Raw genomic sequence first — 20,247 nt, forward strand, 5'->3', positions numbered from 1 at the left:
TGATCATGATAGTATGGAGAGTGATCTTAAGTAGTCCTATATTTTCTTTACTTACTAACTCAAAACTAGCCTTATTTTAAAAGAGAATTTTGTAAGGGGGTACATGGGAGAATTAAGCCACGATAATAAATTTTAAACTGGAACTCTGTCTGAGATTACTAAGATTCAAATATTTGAGGAAATTATTAAAGCTAGATAGTTAAACAAATGGCACCTCTAGACTTTGTTTCCATTTCATAGAGCTCATGTTCTTAGAACCCTCCAAGTTCTTCGAACTCTATTGCCAAAAGCACGTATAGGTGCTCTGCCTTGCATGTGCAACATTATCGAGGAGAGTTTTCATTGTCTTCGTGAACAGCCATTCATCAGAAAGCACACTGCAAATGTGCCGGCATGGCTTAGCCCCCTGAGGGTGAGTGTAGGCTGACTTCATCTTCAACAAGACCTGAAATAATTTAATTTTGGATTTCCGTGGATCTCTACACACATATACACACAACACAAACACACACACAAAAACAAACACAAATAATACAAACGAAACTTCTTTTTTAATTTGCTTTTTATGTTTTTAAGCTTTGCAAGTATTATGAAATGTCCACAGGGAAGGAGCAGCTGAGACGACATAAATGTAGTATTTAAAACACAGATTTTTCCTGATACCTTATCAAAAGTAAGTAAAGGAAGTGTGGGGGGGTCATTAGTGACTTTGTAACATTGTAAGTGATTTAAAAGGGAACAGTCTCCCATAACAAGAATTACAGTGTGTCCTTTAAAAACATAGTGTCTGGAATGCTCCTGTTTCCAGTAATTCTTGCCTCCTGGTCACCAGAAAAGCTCTGTACACAATTTATGGACAAATAGCATCAGTGTTATTGAAACACCTGCAAGATAGCAAACCCACTTCTAATGCCTAAAAAACAACACTGGCAAGACTTGTTGAAGGCACTGCTGTCCAAAGCTGTCAGTTCTTTGGTTTTCCTAAGCTCTAGTGGTTGGAGAAAAACAAATAGCAGAGTCTCACATAGAACTTCTTCCCTAGAAAACAAATTGTTTTCTTTCTCTAAGATTTGTCATTTTACTTGCCCTTGTTACTAGAAATATAAGACACAAAAGTAAACTCGCACATTTAACAAACTAAAAAATTTTTACTGTTCCCAAAACAATAAACCCTTTGAACAGTAATCATTTAAAAACAAATGATCTTATTTCCTTTTATAATGTAAGATGAAAAGAAATGTCTGGTGAGGAAGCAGCATTGTTTGACTCTACCTACTGCCCTGTAGGCATGGAGGTGGGTCTAATGCTGCCCAAAGCTGGCTTTATGTACAACTAGCTTAGACTGCGACTCAAAATTAGTGTATTTGCCCTTCTAGATTTATACTTGATCATAAATCTTACTGGAGTATTGACTGCTAGCAGCCTATGAAATAATTTTTTGTCTAAATAGTTGCATGAACGAGGAAATGCTATTTATTCCATTGCATCAATTCCAAGATGCACATCTTTTTCACAGTTTAACATCTCTCTAGTCAGATGGGAGTTACAGTTTAATTAGCAGCAGTGTTCTTTTGTAGTGCTACATAAAATCACGTTGGCTTTCTAATGATGACATCTTAGAGTGTATAAAATACCGTAATACTTGTTGTAAGCATTCTGAAGACACTGAACTGTTATTCCCAACTGTAGCTAAATTATATCTTTCAATTCCTTTCAAGTATAGCTAACAAGGCCATGAGCACTATGTGCTCATTTATAAATTTTGAAGGAATAAGAAAGCTTCCAGAATGGGATGTATCCTAGGTAGTTTGGCTTCCTTTTGAGTGACAACATTCTTCATACCCACATTTTACAGGAATCTCTATCAGCTATGGGGAAAAAAAAAAAAGAAAAAGAACTAGTTTTCCCATACTGAAAAGGTGAAGAATTTGGAAACATAATAATCTCGTGAGCCACACACAGGAAAATGTTAACACTTTTTGCGGTCTCTCTTCTAGGTATGTTAATAGAAGTTCACAAAATTCTAGGAGAAGTTTAAATGTGTGATTTGTGCCAGTGCAAGTGCAAGTGGTATGTTATACCCAATATATAGGAATATCTGTTAATGAATTCATTCTTCAAAGTTCTATTCTCGATTCTATTGCTCAATATTATCAATTATTAACCAAAAGACAAGAGCCTTTATTATTACTGACAATGACCAGTTCCCTGCTGGGAAATGCCATTAGCATTTTTGTGAAATTTTCTTTTACTGACTGACAGACACTGATTAAACTAACACAAGTTCACTCAATTAGAACAAATTATTATAGTTGATAACTAAAGTGGGCCTGTGTTCCTAATGTTTCAGAACACTAAAGGAAATTTCGCCTCTAAACAAACACACAAAAACAAAGAAAATATACATTTCTGTCTGCAATAAATACACAAATGAGATGGAAATGATGAGAAGGCAATGTGTAATTTTTCTAATACGTGGTGCTGAGACACAGTGTAATAGTAAATATTTTATTTAGATTATGTTTTTTTTCCCTTAAAATTTGTTGTGGATACTCTAGATGTCACTTCAAAAAAAGCATTATATCAATATATAATGTTTATATATAATATTTAATCAACTTGATTAGAATTGATAATGTATAAGGAAAATGAATGCCTAACATTAAACATTTCAACTTCTATGTTTAAAAAATACAATTTTGTTTCTTTTATTTGTACTGCTAGAATGGAACAATAGTAAGGAAATTACAAACATTTTTTATTTTTAAACTATGGTAATCTTATTTATTGAGGGTCATACAATCTGCTCTTGGCAATTACAAGAATAATTTCCTTAAAAAAAACCAAAACAGATGTCAAAAGTCAATCAAGATGACTCAGCATAAAAACATATATGACATATACACATACAACCCAAAGAATCAGACTGACTCTTCTTTGGGATAGTGCTGTAAAATAGGGAAACAAGTAGGCCAATAGTGGTCAAACTAAAATCTAAGAAATTGATGTAAGCATTGTATGGGAAGATAATTAAGGCTGCTTTCAAAGAATGAGAACATAGTTCGCATTCTGGGATGTATTCAGTGAATGCATACACATTACGTGGAAGCAGCATGGCATGGTGGGTAACCAGGTAGACTCTAGGGAAAGACGAGCAGAGCTGTGTGACCTCCTGCAAGTCGCTTACCTCCTCTGTGCCTTAGCTACCTCTTCTTAAAAGAGGAAGAAGGATCAATAATATCTACTTCAGAGTGTTAGAATGCCACCTGGTCTTTAGTAAAAGCTCAATAATTATTAGCTAATTCATAAAATGGCAAAAGAAAAACCTGTAATTTTAAATGGGTAAAATTGTATAACCACCACTAAAGTTCATCCCAGATTTTATTATATGCAGACATTGGAAATTAATTACATAAACCTTATTATAGCCTCTAGATATTTACATATTTCAAAATCAAATGACAGCAAAAATTTTATTTAAAACACCTATGAAATTTAATGCTTTAATATGTATTCATCATGTTCCTTATATTCAAAGGGTGTCTCTGTAAATGGATCTGCTTACAGATGATAGACAGATGAATGATTGATAGATAGAGAATATATATTCTTAAAAGCATTACTGAGTACAGGTAAGAATATACCTGTACTTAAGACTCAAAGTATTTATGTAGATGTTTGTAATAATTTCTGATGTTATTCCAAAATCCAGCTTTTTTCACACTCTATGAAAGTATTTTGGTCAATACATGGTTAAAAATATATAATAATGACGTCCGTTTTGTTTCAAGTTAATGAAAATAATATTGTACAAAGTCCAATTTTAAATGTCACCTAGCAACTTCCACTACATGACTATATGAACTACATTTTATTTGTTAGTCTGGTACAAACTCAGCAAGGTATCTTCTTTTTTTTTTTCCATTTATCTTGAATAAAATGGAAGATTAAGTGTAAGGTGTCCCCTATTGAAAATTAAGTCAAGTCTGTGAGAAGCCAATTGTCCATAAACCTTCCGGCTTCAGAGGACTGTTTGAACAAATCCAAGCAGTGCCCATCCAAGCCTGGCTGGCTCACGCTCTCCTGCGCTTCTGTTTCCATACAGTTTTCAAGTTTCATGAGCTGTTTTCCAAGAGCAAGTAAAACTAAATGTTCTCCACCAGGAGTGCACCGGTGTTGAGCATTTCCTTATTAAGCAGCACTGTTTTTTCTTACACTGACATACATGTCACATTAACATATTTCCCAACCACCTGTATTTTTGCTTCTTACCTACAGTGTGTTTCCCGGCCCATTTTCTCTTGTCTCAGACCAACCAGGGCCCATGTTGACACACCCACCCGTGTGAGGCATTCTTTAACTCTCTTCATACAGAAAAGCGGTGTCTGTCTCTTCCCAGCTGATAGTACACGTATGTGCAAACATACACGCACTCTGCTCACCTGTCTCCCCTCTGTCTTCCACCCCTCCCACCTGCCCATACTGACCACCTATTCCTGACTCACATTAGAGTCTTTTTTTACTTCTATTAAGCTTTTAGACTTAGATCCAAGTAGATGCCTCTGCCTCCTTTGTCATTCCTTTGATAGCTCATTTTGGACAAATCTCCACGTCTTGACCACATGGAGACTTGGACGCCACTGGTCTAAGCCACCTCTCCGTGCAGTAGCGGCAGTAAAGGTGCAGCTGTCTTTACTGAGCACTTCAGGCATGACAGGCATTGTGCTTTTCACTCTAAAAGCATCATCTTATAAAATATTTATAACAACACTTAAGGCACATTACATTAACTTTAGAGATAAGGAAAAATTGAATCTTAACAAAAAAAGTTTAAGTACCTTTCCTGAAGTCAGAAGGCTAGGCAGCTGTGGGGTTGATATTTGACAACAGGTCGCTGACAGTAAAGCCCATGGACTTAACTCTGTGATTCTGCCACACAAATTGTGGTGTTCTATCTTGAACATAGCAAAGAGGCACTCGCATTCCGGCCTTGGTCCAGTGGAATAGACCCAGTTGGTGTAATTCTCACCTTACCTGCTCTTTGAATAAGAGGGTTCCAATAATTTATTTTACAGTGAGTGTGGTAAAGAGGGAAGAACATCATGGGCTCCGAGCCTCAGAAACATTACCCACTGGCTGTGGCAGCATGAACAAATTACATGACCCCTCTGAGCCTCATTTTCCTTGTCTGTAAAGTTCAGATGGCATATGTGTTGACAATTTATGTGGATATTAAATGGGATAACCTATGAAACCAGTTTGCACAGGGCCAGGCCCATAGAGAATGACTCATAAATGCTAATCTATAAATGCTGAATTTTTCCTCTCCCAATTATATAGATTTGTGTCTCAAGTGCTAAAATGATTTTTTAAATTCTAGGCAATAATTAGGGAGAGACAGAGCAAAAGGAAAATTGATTTTTTAATTATTTTTTTTCAATACTTTTTTTCTTTTTTTTGGCTGCACCGCGCAGCTTGTGGGATCTTAGTTCCCTAACTAGGGATTGAACCGGGGCCCTCAGCAGTGAAAGTGTGGAGTCCTAACCACTGGACCACCAGGGAATTCCCCAGAATTGATTTTTTTTTAACCATTTTTTTTTAATACACATGAATTTTATGTAGGTGAACACAAATCAGCATTAAGGTTTATCACAAGGGCCGGCAGAGTCCCAGAACAGCAAAGGGAAATTGCATAAAGGCGGTAGCATAACCTGGATAACGTTTGTGGTAAAGGCGAGAAGAGGTGCTGGTAGCCTGTGTGTTCACAAAACTTATATCAGTTGTCAGGCCCTTCCTACTGCTTCTTGGTGGCAGAGGTTCTATCAAAGTACAAGGCTGTGTTGTCACATGTTGTCATAGGTGGGGAGGAAGCTCATCTTCCCAGGAGAGATCAGCATTGGAGTCTAAAGAACAGTGGACTCAGAAGTCAAGAGAACTGTTTTCTATTGGAGGTTCTGGAGGTAGGATTTTACCTTGAGCAAATCCTTGAATTTTTTTTTGGATTTTGATTTTCCATCTGTAAGATGAAAACAGCTGGATTCGCTAAGAAAGAGTCTAACCTCGAATTACGTGGCCTGTGTACACAGTGAGCTTGGGCTTCCTCACACCATGGCAGCCTCAGAGCAGTGAGACTCACATGGTGACTCAGAACAAGGGAGAGAAGGAGAAACTGCCGTGAAGGTCTCAAAGGGCATGGCCGAAACAAACAAAATGTTGCATCTACCAGATGTTATTAATCAGAGCAGTCACCAACCAGTCCAGAAGCCCAGATTTAAGGGTCTGGAACCTAGATGCCCTATTTCTGAATGCAGGCTTTCCAAGAATTTGCAGCCATCTTCAATCCTCCACAAAAAATAATACAGTATCTAATATCACTTATGATGAAACTTCATTTGAAAGACATTAAACAGAATCTCTTGATGTTCAGAAAAAACACAGGACAGAGCAGAAGCACGGTTCTCGTCTCGTGCTTCCACTTCCTTAGAAAAGTCAGGTCATACCTCAAGGCCTCAGCCTCCTCTCATTTTAAAGAGGGATATTTCACCCCTTTCCTATCTCCCAAAAATTTTATGAGGATTTGACTAGATAAAATAAATGATCTCTGGGCCAAATGCCAGGAAGAATGACTGAAAGAAGATAAAGGTGTAGAATATTTGAATTTGGCTGAAAATAGGGAAATGACATTATTATCTATATGTTGTAAATGCCTAGGAATTTCTAGTAGACCAAGTGCAGATGAAACAAAGGAGAGATGAATGGATGATGGACAACACCACTTCTTGGAAAAGAAGCCCAGACGTGTTAAGAAAGAAGGGGAGATTACTAACCCATTTATGTGGAAGAGTGGAGGTGAAAAGACGGAGGTTAGGCTGAACCCTGGGACGGGGAGAACTTTTGTAAGTGGAGTTTTAAAATATAGCTAAAGAATGGGAAAATAAGTTAAAGAACCATAAAACAGTCAGGAAGCTTTGTGTGTCAAATAAAATACTGTTTTCATGTGTACTATTTCATTAAGTACTATTTTATAAGAGTACTTAAATATACAAGAGGAAATGGACAGAAACATGTTAATTAGTAATTCGAAGTTAATGCTTTCCTTCATATTTGATAAAATAGATTTACAGTTTTTTTTGAATATATGGAGAAGGAAATTGAGTGAATAGTGTGTGTAGAGAGAGAAAGACGCTACATTCATTGTGCATCTTTTCAAGTACCTATGCAACATTTACAGAAATTGTCATATATTAGATAAAAATAAAAAATAAACTTCAATATATAGAAACTACTCAGGCCATATTATCTGACCACAATGCATTATTAAATGAAAATTAATAAAATATGCACAAAAAAGCAATATCTCAACAAAATGTACACAAGCAATCGCCCATATAAAATAGGAAATAATACCACAATTATATAATTTAGAAAAGAATGATTTTTATTCTACTTACAAGCCATTGTGATGTGGACAAAGTAGCGTTTGGAAGGAAATGCTTTCATTAATAAACAAATAAAAATGGAAATGGAAATATTCAACTTGAAAAGATTGAAAAGACCAAGAAAACAAGACAGACAGAAGGTGGAAATTAATTAGGATAAAAGCAAAGTATAAGAAAATACAAGAAAAACTGAAAAATATAAATTCTTTAAATAAATTTTAAAACCCAAGTATATAAGTTGGAGACATGAAAGGACTTACAAAAACAGGCAAAATTTCTTTTAAGCTCCAAGAGAATTTGATGCTTTTTTTAATAAAAATGTAAATGTCAAATAATATTAGGAGAATTGAGACTCTTTGGGAAACCATGATCATAATTCTGCTTGTACATACTAAACTAATTCCCTTGGATGGAATACTGACTTAAATGTTTTTTTCTACAGTTTCTCAAAATTCTTTAATATTGGGATCTATTCGTTTTAGTATCAAAAGAGCAGAAACAACTTGAAAGCCTTTCAATGTGGATGGATATACTGAATAAATTGGGGTATGAGATCATCCTTTGTATTTGTCAGGGTGCATGTAAGTAAACAGGGCCTATGCTAGGTAGTTCAGGAGAGGGAATTTTAATAAGATAGTTTAGACTCAAGATGTAGGAAGAGCAGGGACAATCCAGAGACTAGCAAACGCAGGAAAGATATCCCACCCCCAGCTCCCTTGCCTGCCACAGTGTCACGGAAGCCAGCAGAAGACACAAGACTCCCGGATCAGAGACAAAGGACTTTACTACTCACGGCATAGCCGGCAGCATGAATTCCAGGTTCCCATCAGCTCCCCTGTTCCCCAAGTCCCACAGAGCCATGCGGAGCAGCCCATGTGGCTGCTGCATATTGTCACAGCCGAGGAACCTGAGTTTAGGTGGTGTTGAACCCAAGTTCACGTGCCCGATGCACAGCGAGGCCAGACAAATGGATACATCGGAGATTGGAGCAGAGAAAGATGTATTGCAATGCCGTCCAAGGAGAGCAGGGCAGCTCATGCTCAGAAAGCCCCAGTGCCCCGATGGTTTTTTGAGAAGAGTTTTTATAGGCACAGTTTCGAGCGGACGGCTGCAGGGTGTGTGACCTTCCTCCGGTTGGTTGGTGGTGAGATAACAGGATGACGTTCCAGGAATCAGCCTCTGGTTCCAACCAGTCTGGAGTCCATGTGCTTATTCTCAGCCTGAAGTTACCATCCTCCACCTGGGAGGGGCCTTCTTTCCTGTAGAAGCACTCAAAGGTATGTGTCAGATTGTCAAGTATATCACTTGAGGAGGAACCAGGACCCTACCCCATGGCTGCACTGTTGTTTCTGGACTGCCTTTACTTTGTTTCTGCCTTTCCTCACTCTCCTAATTAGTAACCGTTTGAATCCGCCTTTTGGAACCCAGGGAAGGTCTAGGAGACTGAAAGCCTTTTGCCTACAAACAAGACACGGAAAGGCTTTGGTACCCAGGAGGGCCCCACAGGGTCCTGCTTGGTTTCATAGGAACTCCTAATCTTATAAGGTGACTGCTAGCAAACCTACCCAGCCTTCGCCCTGGAAAAAGACAGTATCTGCGTTTTCCTGGTCAGGAAACAAATATGTCCTCCACCCTGGAGAAGGACACTCTCTTCCAGGCCTGTTTGCTGCACAAGCAAATAATAGTAAAGAACAAAAGTTGTCACAAGAAATGCAGAACCACGAGTGGCCCAGGAAGAATTCTTTCCTAACAACTACCTTGCAACCAAACGTTTTCAAAAGAGTTTTCTGGGGCTTCCCTGGTGGCACAGTGGTTGAGAATCTGCCTGCCAATGCAGGGGACACGGGTTCGAGCCCTGGTCTGGGAAGATCCCACATGCCGCGGAGCAACTAGGCCCGTGAGCCACAACTACTGAGCCTGCGCGTCTGGAGCCTGTGCTCTGCAACAAGAGAGGCCGCGATAGTGAGAGGCCCGCGCACCGCGATGAAGAGTGGCCCCCGCTTGCCACAACTAGAGAAAGCCCTTGCACAGAAACGAAGACCCAACACAGCCAAAAATAAATAAATAAATAAATAAATAATTTAAAAATATATATATTCTTATTAAAAAAAAAAAAAGAGTTTTCTGAAGTTTAGGGAAGGGGAGGGAAGCGGGTTGCAGCAGGAAATGATCTCCTCTTTGAGATCGTACACTCTTCTCAGATGTTGACATCTGTATATTTACATATTGCCTAAATGGGAGCGAGCAGAAGCTGCCAACCCTTGTTTATATCTTTAAGAGTCTTCTAAATATAAGGTTCTTTGCTTTGGGGTTTCCTTTCTTATCCACTGGAAGACAGCATAACTCTTATCTGTATGATGCTCAGATAAAGGTATTAACTGAATATCCATAGGGCACACTTTGGGCCAAAACCATCCTCTTGGGCTGTGGGCTTTGTGAGATGTGTGGTTGTAGCTCTCACATAGAACACAGATGTTTTAACTACTCTCCAGACTTGGTGAGCTGTGACTTCTACTCTTTCCAGATGCTAATAAGCAACTTTTGATTCGTTGCTCTGTATCCCAGTGAACTGACCGCTGTTTCAAAAAGAATGAAACCAAGAGAGACTTAGAGTCAAAAATGCCAAGAAATTTATGACAAGGGTCTCAAGAACTAAATTAGCTGCTTCTAGATCTAGGTGATTTTTTCATCTAAACTGAAGCATCCTTTCCAAATACTGATCTTGTGAGAAGCACATGACTTTGCCTGCAGGAAAGAGTCCATGGTTGAATCTTGAGGGTGCTTTGGCAGTATGGGCTGCAGAATTTTGTACCATTTCTTGAGGATTTTCTCACTGACTGAGGCAACGGAAAGAATCATCAGGACAGATCCTCACTGAGAAGAAATAAAAGGACTTTGAAGACATGTATCCATCTTGTTTGATTTCTTAAAATAGAGTAATTGCTTTGAAATGATCTCACAGTATCACTTTCTCTTTTATATATGTTATATAGATGTTTATTTGCAATATAAATATAAATTGCCCTATGTGGTTTTGTTATACATACTCTTATGATCCTAAAAATCCTCCAACTCAAAATGTATTGTGCTTTCAATTCAGAAATAACTACACCATTTTAAACTATACAGTATTTTTATCTTAATGTTTTTAATTGGCATGATTGATTATAATATGGAAGGTTAAGGGTGATTTTTATATGTCATTTTGTTGAACCCTCTTACCAAGAGAAGTTTTTGAAGAGTTTAAAATTAAAATTAACAAAATTCTCTAGTAAAAAAGGCTTGAATTATTGCCACACTGTCTTTGACATTGTGCCAATCAAAAAGGCCAATTTATAATACATTGCTTAAACTTAATAACAAAATTAAAAGTTACTGGATAAATCAGATGATAGATTGCCGATTCTACATCATCTGCTAGATTGCCAATGGCACAAAATACTTGTATTATTTTGTTAGGGCAGCCATAACAAAATACCACAGACCGAATGGCTTAAACAACAGATATTTCTCACAGGTCTGGAGGTTGAGAAGTCCAAGATCAAAGTTCCAGCAGGGTTGGTTTCTCCGGAAGCCTCTATCCCTAGCTTGCTGATGGCCTCCTTGCTGTGTCCTCACATGGCCTTTTCTCCGTTACTGTGCATCCCTGGTGTCTCTTCCCCTCTTTAGAAGGACATCAGTCCTATTGGACTAGGGTCCCACCCTTATGACCTCATTTAGCTGTAATTAACCTCTTTAAAGGCCTTATTTCCAAATACATTCACATGAAGGTTAGGGTTTCAACATGAATTTAGAGTGGACAAAATTTGGTCCATAACCGTACTCAAGATATAGTTTTGAATCATGAATGATGAAGGGACTCTCTAACGTCTAGGAGAAGACTTAAACATCCGAGATGAAGCAGACAAGATTTGTACCTGTGGCAAGGATCCTGAGAATATCCACATTCAAGTTCTCAAATAAAAATGTTCCACCTTTCTGCAATTAAATATTGGAGTAGAATAAAGAGAAACTAAAGAACGAATGAAGAAATAGAAGGCTCAAGGTCTCCGAGAACTTGAAAACAGTGAGGAGTGGAAACACAATATGGGATGATTCAGATAAAAATTTTATGGAGGAAATTATTCTCAAGTGTTTTCCAGTTATTTGTTTCCAGCAAACAAAATGTTTACTGTGTTTCCATGATACCTAAGACTGACCATTTGGGAGGAAACATGTTTCCCAGAATTTAAAAACATAGAAGGAGAAGCACTTTTATCAAATTTTGGGAAGATGAATTTACCACTGATGCCCTATTGGGTGCTAAGTAGTAAACAAATTGATAATATATTAGAAAAAAAGAATAGACAAGTATGATTAATATGAGATTCATTTTATGGATTAATTGATGTTATTAATGGGCATTGCTGACACTAACTAAAGATTCTATGTGTTTAATTAAATTTACGCCTCACGTGAGAAATTGGCTTTAAAAGTGCAACCCTTTTGTCCCGTGACAATTTCATAAAATGAGCCTTGCCTCTATTCTTACAGTAGTGGGTGTTGGGTGTTAGTGTGTATGAGGCTATTTTGTGTCTTCTTAGCATGCATAGCTCACCCACAGAGATTCTCCAACGGTTAGGTCTGGGGTAGAACTGGAAGTGTGGGCAGTTAACAAGCATCCCACAGATTCTGAAAAGCACCGCCCTGTTGTAACCCAGAAGCTTGGCTGCTGCCCGACGCTCCCTATCTACCAACCACGGGATGTGGGTGTGTTAGTACACCTATTTCATAATAAAACGGAAAAACTTTGAAATATAGCAAATTTTGAAAATATAAAAATTGGCTGCAATGTTGCTATGTTTGGAGGCATCTTTAAAAAAATAAAAAGAACTTCAGCAGGGCCAGACTTTTAAATACACCGAGTAGGACACTTTTGTGGCAAGCCATAGCAGTTCTGGAAATGCCTCGCTACTAAAAAAGTGGAATCAAATAAATATGTTCAAGCCCAATGGCTTGACCTTCTGTTAAAATTTAAAAGCCTCCTAGTTTTATATGGCTTTAAAGGGCCTGTTATGTCATACCAGGCACTCCAGACAGCGCCTTCTTCGAAGGGTAGCGCCACTGGATGCAGACATATGAGAACTGTTGGGGGTTGGGAGAGCCCCTTGGGGCAGCGTCCACCCCAGGGAACAAATGGTTCAAGGGACAAACTCTAAGGCTAGGTTTGACCAAAGTGATCCTTACAGCTCCCAGTTTTGCCAAGAGTCAGGTATTAAATAAAGGGGAAATGTGAGATGTTATTAATTAGAGGATTGCCCACTGTCAGAAAGTGCACATTTGCTCAGATTACATCAGAGAAATGTGCACGAAGGCCAAACAAAACCATTTCTGGATGTTTTTTAAAAACAGTGTGAATCAGTAAAAATGAATTTCTTTCTTGAAAATGCAATGTAAAGGATTATTCTATTTGAACTAATCATGTGTCTGAGCGTCACCTGATGGGATGTTGTGTGGATCTCTGTAGCTAAGCTTACAGTTTATCTTTCAAATAAGAAAATATACCACACTTTTATCACAGAACTTCTCAGGGAAAACACTTTTTCTAATATGTACAAACTCGTATTGCAGCAGCAAGGAAAAAGATCTATTTGAGGAAAGAGCCATTGGGTAAGGGTGGGAGCGGGTGTCAGGAAAAACTGTCAGACGCTCTGTGTTCGGGCCACTCAGGAGGGCTGCTCTCTTGCTCTCTGTTCATCCCCTGCCCGACCAGGGCCTGTTCACCTACACCCTATGCATACGACTGACCTTCCTGCCCTGCTTCACCTACACCCTATGCATACGACTGACCTTCCTGCCCTGCTTCACCTACACCCTATGCATACGACTGACCTTCCTGCCCTGCTTCACCTACACCCTATGCATACGACTGACCTTCCTGCCCTGCTTCACCTACACCCTATGCATACGACTGACCTTCCTGCCCTGCTTCACCTACACCCTATGCATACGACTGACCTTCCTGCCCTGCTTCACCTACACCCTATGCATACGACTGACCTTCCTGCCCTGCTTCACCTACACCCTATGCATACGACTGACCTTCCTGCCCTGCTTCACCTACACCCTATGCATACGACTGACCTTCCTGCCCTGCTTCACCTACACCCTATGCATACGACTGACCTTCCTGCCCTGCTTCACCTACACCCTATGCATACGACTGACCTTCCTGCCCTGCTTCACCTACACCCTATGCATACGACTGACCTTCCTGCGTACTTGCCCCAGGTCCCAGCTGGTGATTGTTCTTATCAAAGGGGCGGGGAGGTACATGACCTCCGCTGGTTTCCCTGGTAACTAATGAGCCCACCTGACGTCAATCCCCATATAACTGGCAATCCCTCTCCCCCAGCAAAGACTGTCGCCATGTCCTGCCACATCCTGCCCGCCTTGTGCCAGCACATGGTATGGTGTCCCTCCAGGACCTTGCTTCAGACATGTAAGCTCCCCCATCCGTTAAACCACTGATGTCTCTGTTGCCAGCTCCAGGCTCTTTCTTCGGTCTTGAAGCTGGGCAAGCACAGGGCTTGTAGGCTTGTGGGGTGCAGCCCAACAGACAATGAAATGGGTGAAAAAGAAATGGTATCTTGTGTTTGGCACCATTTGGGGGTATCTGCTTCTGAAAGGGCTTGCACCTCCATTTTTTTGAGTTATTTTACAATTCAATAAATTGTAGAAAGCCGATAATGCAGGTAATTCTTGCTTATAGAGATGCAAATAAACTTGTCTGATGGAATGTAATTGATTATTGCTGTGGCTATTTACCAGCGTTCCTGATCGGCTATAAGCCCTTTGAATTCTCCTTGGAATCAGTCTACCATCTTTTTGTTCCCTTCTTAATTAATGAGTGAGATTAATTGTTTACAAGTGTTCATTTCATATTTTTTAAGTCATGATTTTCCTTTTTTTAAAATGATATCTTGGGAGTTCCCTGGCAGTCCAGTGGTTAGGATTCAGCGCTTTCATTTCAGTGGCCCCAGGTTCAATCCCTGGTCGGGGAACTAAGATCCTGCAAGCCACATGGCGCACCACGCACCCGCCTCCAAAAAAAAAACAAAATGGTATCTTGAAACAGCAGGTAATGCAGGAATCTGTAACAGATTCTATCATATGTCAGCCACGTTTAACCCTGAACTTTTAAAAGAACACATTTCAGTTTAATATTTTAAATAAGGCCTAACACACATTATCTTTGTCTTTTAGCTTCAGACAAGCTTGACTGAACCAATGGCGTTGTCCAAATCAGTATCTCTTCCCCGCAGCGCGTACTGGCATCACATCACTCGGCAGAACAGCGTTGGAGAAATCTACAGTTTGCAAGGCAAGTAACCGTGAAGCACCTCCTTTAGCTTCCTACAGGTGGACCACGGGCCATGCATATTGCTTTGTATTTGCATTGCTTGCTTTTCCTCCATTTCCATTTATCAGCTGTCACTGGCCACAGTGGGAGCTCTGAGATTTACCGTGGCTTTGCTAAAGGTATCATTTCATAGACTCATGGTAAAAATTATCCCAAAGAGCACCAAGGGCTGAGGACCCGCTTTGGCACAGGAATTTGACTAAAACATTATACAAAACATATTATCCGAAGCTAAAAGTAGCTAATACCAGGGTCTGTTTCATGTTGTGTTTTACAAAGGATTTCTTTCTTAGCATCTTGTTGCCGTAATAGGATTGAATATCAGGAGGCTGACTTCCAGCTCTGTGATGAAATGCTGCATGAACCTACTCATAGTTTTAAGGTTTAGCCAAAGCCTTGACATAGAAACCATATGGGAGGGTGCAGGGCAGAAGGAGACAAGTGTAAGTATGTTGCTTCTGTATTTTTCCTAATGATAAAGCGTTGACTGACTGCTTAGCGGATGAATCAGAGGAACAGAGAGCAGGTATTTGATCAACAGCAGCAGAATTCAGTTTCCGTGGTTCTCTTCCTATTTTTTCCCTTTTGTCCTAAATTCATAAACTTAACCTTCAGATAAAATATTCAGCTGCAAGAAACTAACAGCTGACCAAGACAGGAGAAAGCAGGAACTAAGAAAAATAAGGCTAAAAAGACACAGCTGAAAACGCTCATCAAACCTTTTTTGAGCATAATAGGCTTGAACATACTAGGTACCCAATAAATATCTGGTGAAGGAATGGCCATCATAAGCTTTCAGAATATTTTTCTTTTCATACATTAACTTTTGCTCATATTAACAACACTAAATGTTTTGACAAAAAAAAAAAATTCTGTAACAAGCAAACTGAAATAGTGTATTTTTAAAGCAGTATTTGCTTGCCAGAGTTTCAAACCTAGAATAATGGGATTTGATGTGTGGGAATGAATGATTAAAGATACATTCTGCAAGGAAAAGCAGTCAGAACCACGTTAGTCACTTACAGAAGATAATTGCATTTTATATTTTAAATGAACCCTCTTATCACCAACTTGACTACCTGTATTTAATAGGTCATTATTATCTTTTTGTATTATTTATTTGTATGAGAAAATCTTTAATGGCACAAGGATTAGAGGATTGAGACAAGGAGGGGAACTGCTTTGACAGTTTCATGAGTCAGAAAGAGGAGACGTGCTTCCATTCTGTTTTTTCTGTCCACAAATGCCAGTAACCACACACTAAAATCGCCCGAGTCATGATCTTGTAAAGTTTATCTTGCTTGTTCCGGGGATTAGAAATAATTAGAAAATATGCCTTTAACGTAAGGTTGTTTTTATTTAAACATAAACATATATATGTAAATATTGATATTCAATAGAAGAAAACTAAAACTATGGAATATTTGAATAAGAGAATAAAAACAGTTAAATTTCTAAGCAAAAAGAAAGCGAGATGTTAATAGAAATAAATTGGAAATGGATTGGAACCACTGTACTGAAAACTTTGGGTTCTGACAAGGTGTCGGTCTGTAATCCCAGCAAATAAAAGACTGTGGTTTTCACGGTAACATACAGAAAACTTTTCTCTGAAGGTAGCATTAAGATTTAGACTGATAACTTCAGAAATAATGTCATAAGCACCCAACAAAAAATACCAGAATGCATTAAATTTCCGAAAACATTGCCAGAGACTTGTTGGAGGACAGTATTGATTTACACAATAAAATAGAATCAATAACTAATTAGAATTCTCTATGATTTATGTCACAGATATTAATTTCCAGTTAAGGGTTTCAAATGCCTTATTGATTACAATGAACTGTTTATTTATATGATCTTGTTGGCGAGGAAAAATTTACCTTCTAACCTTCCAGGTTCTTTGGCTGGTCTAATAAATTGACATTAGATTAACAGGAGAAAAAAAATTTGTTATATATACGGGAGTCCCATGAGAGCCAAAGGCAAGTCTGGCAACTGAGGCTTATATGGCATCCTGAGCTAAGGGAAGGGACGGGGGCCTGGGGCTTCCAAGGGGAGGAAGGTGAGTCACAGGACGATAAGAAAAGCAGATGTTTGGTAATTAAATGTGGGCCCTTCCACACAGATCGGGCATTCAGATGAAGTTATCTCTGAGTCTGAGCCAGGCCCCCTGTCTAAATTCTTTTAGGCAATTAAGTGAGAGGTTAAAAGTTCTTCCTGAGTCTTTTGGACCTTGATTGTCTTCAGCTCAAAATAATCCACACGCCAAAGTGGCACATTTTGGGGAGGCTCATTCCGAACCCCTTCAATCTCAATGTCACATTCTTCTTTGGTTGTTAGTTGTTGTTTTTATGTAACAAAAAATATGCATTGATTAAGGCAATTACTGTAAGTCAGATAAATATAGAATATACTCAATGTAGAGTACATTTCACTGTACTGTGCACTTATTTTTGTGTTGCATACTTCTTAGAGCAATACATTTTGCCATTTTATATACCCCTCATATTATGGTTATATCATATAGAGAGAGATACAGATAGATAAATAGATTGTAGGTAGGTAGATAATATATAGATCAATATAGATACAAATTTGTTAGTGATACTTTGACAATGATTTATTTTGTTCTCCTTTTGTTCTGCTGAGGAGCTGAGAGAGGTGGAGGGGCAGAGCCTTTGACCATGGTTTCTCCTGGGGTGTAATCCCCTCAGGCTCTGCCCTCATGGAATTAGGGCAGAATAAACTACTGAATCAAGAAAAATCAAAATAGAAACAACCTTATCACCCCTTCACGCACAGGTGCCTTTTTTTCACTAAACTACAGTTAAAAGTGTGGTTATTTTGCATCTCACTCCCTCAGTTGTGCTCCTTGAAGTGGCATCACCTCTTCTTTACAAAGAGGAGAACATAGTCAAGCAACTATCATCATTGATCTTCCAGAGTCAAAGGAAAACTCTGGCGTTGGTGGGTGATATATCGTCAAGTAAACTGCAGGTAGCATTGAGAAATAAAAATCCGTCGTTAGAATTTTTTCACCATAGTGTTAACATTCTAACTGTGAAGCTGAGATCAATGTGAATTAAATTCAACAGGCTTTCATTCAGAAGGTAAAGAGGGAACAGTTTTATATGCTTAAAGTTTAATAGATTGGAATTCATTAATAAGCAGCACATGTACTGGAATGGAAAAAAAATTCCTGGTGTGAAAACAAATCCATTCCATATACCTATAACTTACCTATAACTTAAATTGCCGGTCACCCTCAAAACTGCACCTTACTTGGTTTTACTGTATTCACTTCTGTCATCCAGTCTATAACCATAGAGGCAAGATACACTGTAAAAGACTGACATATCAATACTGACATCCTGCGTTTTGTTTATTCTAATGTTTGGGGAAAAGGTGCAATATCAGATCTCTCCATAGTACTCCCAGAACAGCGCTCTGACAGTACAAGCTGTTGTGGTTTCCCCAGTGTGCTCTAGCTCTCTGGAGTCAAAAACATTGAAAAGCAGAATGATTACTCTTTAATAAGTACACACTAGCTAAGTACGAGGCAGCTGCTGTTTAAAATCTCTATCCCTAAATTGCTGTGATGGGTTATGTCACCTCTTCCTGGAGAAGTCGTTAATAAAGACTTTTCCTTTTCTCGATTTTTACTGGGTAATCAGGATGATTGATTTGTATTAGAAAGTAATTTTTGATTTATGTTTCTCTAACTTCTGCATTTATGAAAAACATTTGTGTCACAACACATTCTACAGATGTTATCTCTAGACTCAGGGAAACATAAACTGTTAAAGGGAAGGAAACATGATCTTGAACTCTTGACTCTAAAGTGAATGCTCAAAACACATCATTTGTTTTACTAGCGATAGAACTGTGATTTTAGTTCTAAGGCCTTCAGCAGAAAATGTGTTGAGAGGATGAGGAACACTCAAAAAAAGCAAAAGACAGAAAGAAAGAAGGAAAGAGCGAAAGAGAAAGAGGAAGGGAGGGAGGAAGGGGAAAGGGAAAGAAGGAAAGAAGAAAAAGAAAGAAAGAGAAAGAAAAAGAAAGAAAGAAGGAAGGAAGGAAGAAAAGAAAAGAAAGAAAAAGACCACTCAACAGCCAATAAATCAAGAGGCAAGATTCGGTAGAGAAGGACGGACTTTATTCAGAAAAGCCGGCAATCTGGGGAGATGGTGGACTCATGTCCAGAGACCAGTTCCCAAGATTCTGCTCAGCCATGACAGCTTTTAAAGGGAAAAAGGGGAAACCATCTCAGTTAATCATTAAGGCAGGAGGTCAGATTCTTCATCATTTTTCTGCTGTGTGCAGGCCTGCCAACTCCTCCCCATCTTCCTTGGGACACGTCTTGCCCACGGGGTCTGCCTGCCCCCGCAGGGTCCACCCGCAAATTTGCTAAGGGGAAGAAGCTAGGGGTAGAGAGTCAGTCATTCTTTAACTACTTAATTCTTCATTCTTACTCGTTCTCATCCAGGAAAGGAACCAACAGGTTAGGTAAGGTGTTGTGTATATTTAGAAAAGCAGAAACCAGGAGCTATGTTAAATGTTGCCTGATGATCTCATCTTTATGACTAAGGTCTAAGGAAAACAGGGATGAAGAAACAGAAAAGGGGCAAAGGAGCTGCTTACAGTAAGGAGGTCAGAGTTTTTCTTACTTAAGGCTCTCACCTTGACTTTTAATTGCCATTCTACTTATTTAGGTGATGGACTATAGAGCAGGGTCTTTAAAGTGGGATTTGTGAAGATGACAAGAGCATTTATTAAAGACGACAAATCAAACTAGTAAAGACCATGGGTGGTACCAAAGCTCGCTCACGGGAGGCACTTGTGAGTCTTCAATGAACTCAAAAATGTATTAGAAAATGCGTTATAAAGGATACAAGGAGGGGATGGCATCACGACCACTCCTCTCTGAGGACAGTTCTCAACCAGTGTCGCGAAAGGAACCACTCCACCCCACTGTCCCAGCAGCCTTTCTCTGTGCACAGGCTCAGGACTTTTGTTGGTGCATCTGTTTCTTGCTTTAGGATCGTTGTTAGTGAACACAGACGCTTGCTGCTGCTGGTCTTTCCTTTGGTAGCACAGGAGATGCTGTGAGATGCTGGGTTTCTGCCTCTCCACCTGATGCTTCCATCCGGGATTAGCTCTTCCACAGGCTACAATGACGAGAAGGGGGCATTGAGAATGCGAGCTGGAAATGATCCCCACGCGCCGCCTTAAGAGACTGTGTTATCCTTAAACTTTCCCTGATACATTTAATGACTAGTCTTTACACAAATCTACATGGGATAGGCTGGGACTTGTTTTTGAACAGCCTGAACAACTTCTCTCTTTGAATTAAGGACGATTGGGGGTGCCGTGTGTGAAGGTGACAACTTTTGGAGTTCTGCTTTT

At 39.2% G+C, this 20,247-nt stretch overlaps 1 protein-coding gene across 1 annotated transcript in view; it reads left to right on the forward strand.

The window, feature by feature from the left end:
• The window catches only part of DOK6 (docking protein 6), a 408,332-nt gene that overhangs the window by 325,104 nt on the left and 62,981 nt on the right, over positions 1-20,247 (forward strand). The window contains exon 7 of the mRNA XM_036824038.1: positions 14,685-14,802. Within this exon, the coding sequence (XP_036679933.1) occupies positions 14,685-14,802 (118 nt within the window). The remainder of the gene's footprint in view (positions 1-14,684; positions 14,803-20,247) is intronic.

Source organism: Balaenoptera musculus, chromosome 14, assembly GCF_009873245.2.
Source record: "Balaenoptera musculus isolate JJ_BM4_2016_0621 chromosome 14, mBalMus1.pri.v3, whole genome shotgun sequence".
Classification (NCBI taxonomy): Eukaryota; Metazoa; Chordata; class Mammalia; order Artiodactyla; family Balaenopteridae; genus Balaenoptera; species Balaenoptera musculus.